This window comes from Propithecus coquereli, unplaced genomic scaffold, assembly GCF_000956105.1.
Source record: "Propithecus coquereli isolate 6110/MARCELLA unplaced genomic scaffold, Pcoq_1.0 Scaffold196, whole genome shotgun sequence".
NCBI classification, from domain to species: Eukaryota; Metazoa; Chordata; class Mammalia; order Primates; family Indriidae; genus Propithecus; species Propithecus coquereli.
The window spans coordinates 2,615,951-2,617,126 of record NW_012144522.1 but is presented as its reverse complement, the minus strand read 5'-3'; the positions used below and the strand labels follow the sequence as shown (position 1 = coordinate 2,617,126).

At 61.7% G+C, this 1,176-nt stretch overlaps 1 protein-coding gene across 1 annotated transcript in view; it reads right to left on the bottom strand.

The window, feature by feature from the left end:
• Window positions 1-764, bottom strand: part of SIGLEC14 (sialic acid binding Ig-like lectin 14) — a 23,635-nt gene extending 22,871 nt beyond the window's left edge. Inside the window, exons 1-3 of the mRNA XM_012643345.1 lie at window positions 709-764; window positions 254-631; window positions 7-35 (exon numbers count right to left, since the gene is read on the bottom strand). Coding sequence (XP_012498799.1) covers window positions 7-35; window positions 254-631; window positions 709-745 — 444 coding nt within the window. The 5' untranslated portion in view covers window positions 746-764. The remainder of the gene's footprint in view (window positions 1-6; window positions 36-253; window positions 632-708) is intronic.
• Window positions 765-1,176: the final 412 nt, after the last annotated feature.

Below are 1,176 nucleotides of genomic sequence, written 5' to 3'. Positions count from 1 at the left end.
CTCCGGAGAGTGGATGTCGGGTTTCTGTGTCAGGGCTGAGGAGAGAGGGAGATGCCCAGGCCCCGGGAGGGTGGGGACCCACAGCGTGACCTGCCAGTGACGGGGCCTCAGGCCCTAAGCTTGCCCCACGTCCCGTATCTCTTTTAACCACTCCCGCCCCAAGACCTGGAGCAGGGCATATTCTAACGTCCTGTCCCTGTTCCAATACGGGGGACTCCACATCCCAGGGTCCTCTCCCGGGGCCTTGCCATACCTGTCACCCGCAGATTCAGCTTATTGTCTTCGTAACTATGTTTTACAGAATAGCCGCTCTCCACTCGGAACAAGTAGGTCCCTGTGTCCTTTGTCTTGGCGTCTCTGATGCTCAGGGAGCAGTTTCTGGTCGTGGCGTCCCCAAGGAGGAGGAATCGGCCCTTGGTGTGTGGCTTCACGGCTCTGTTTGGGTTGTCTGTGGCCACAGCATTGCCATAGTATATGTTGTCCCCGTCCCGGAACCAGGAGCGGTAGACTGGGTCAGAGGGATACCAGGGCGGCGGGTAGGAGAAGGAGCAGGGCACGAGGACACACAGGCCCTCTTGTACCGTCACCGACTTCTCCACTTGCAGCTCGAGCCCTGTGTCCTGCGGGGACCCTGGGGAGACACAGGCCCAGCTGCAGCTGCGGCTGCCCCAAGACTCGTGCCCGTCCCTCCTCCCTCAGCCCACTCACCCGCCCACAGCAGGGGCAGCAGCAGCAGGGCCAGCATGTCTGCATGGCCAGGTCTGGAGCGGGCTGTCCCTGTCAGGGAAGGAAACGCCCCGAGTGTGGGGTGGGGCCGGGGAAGTCTGTACAGGAAGCTGGTGGGTGAGCAGAGCTGTGGCCTCACAGAAGGGGAACTTGACTCTCCTGGGGGGTGAGGCCGGGGCTGGGAAATCCTCCTGTTCCCGCCCTCCCCAGGAGGCTGCGGGTCCAGGCTTATAAGTCTAGATTCAGAAGGTGCGGAGTCGCCAGGCCCCATAGCTGCCATGCTTTCCCCATGCACCACTGTCTACACAGGGAAGAGAACACCACCTGGCCAGCTCTGGGGGGCAGAGCTGCTGGACCCCCAGGGAGACCAAAGAGCAAATTCATTAGGATATGATGGCAGCTGCGCTCAGGGAAGTCCGGGCTGGGGTCCAGGTTTGGGGGGACAAATTG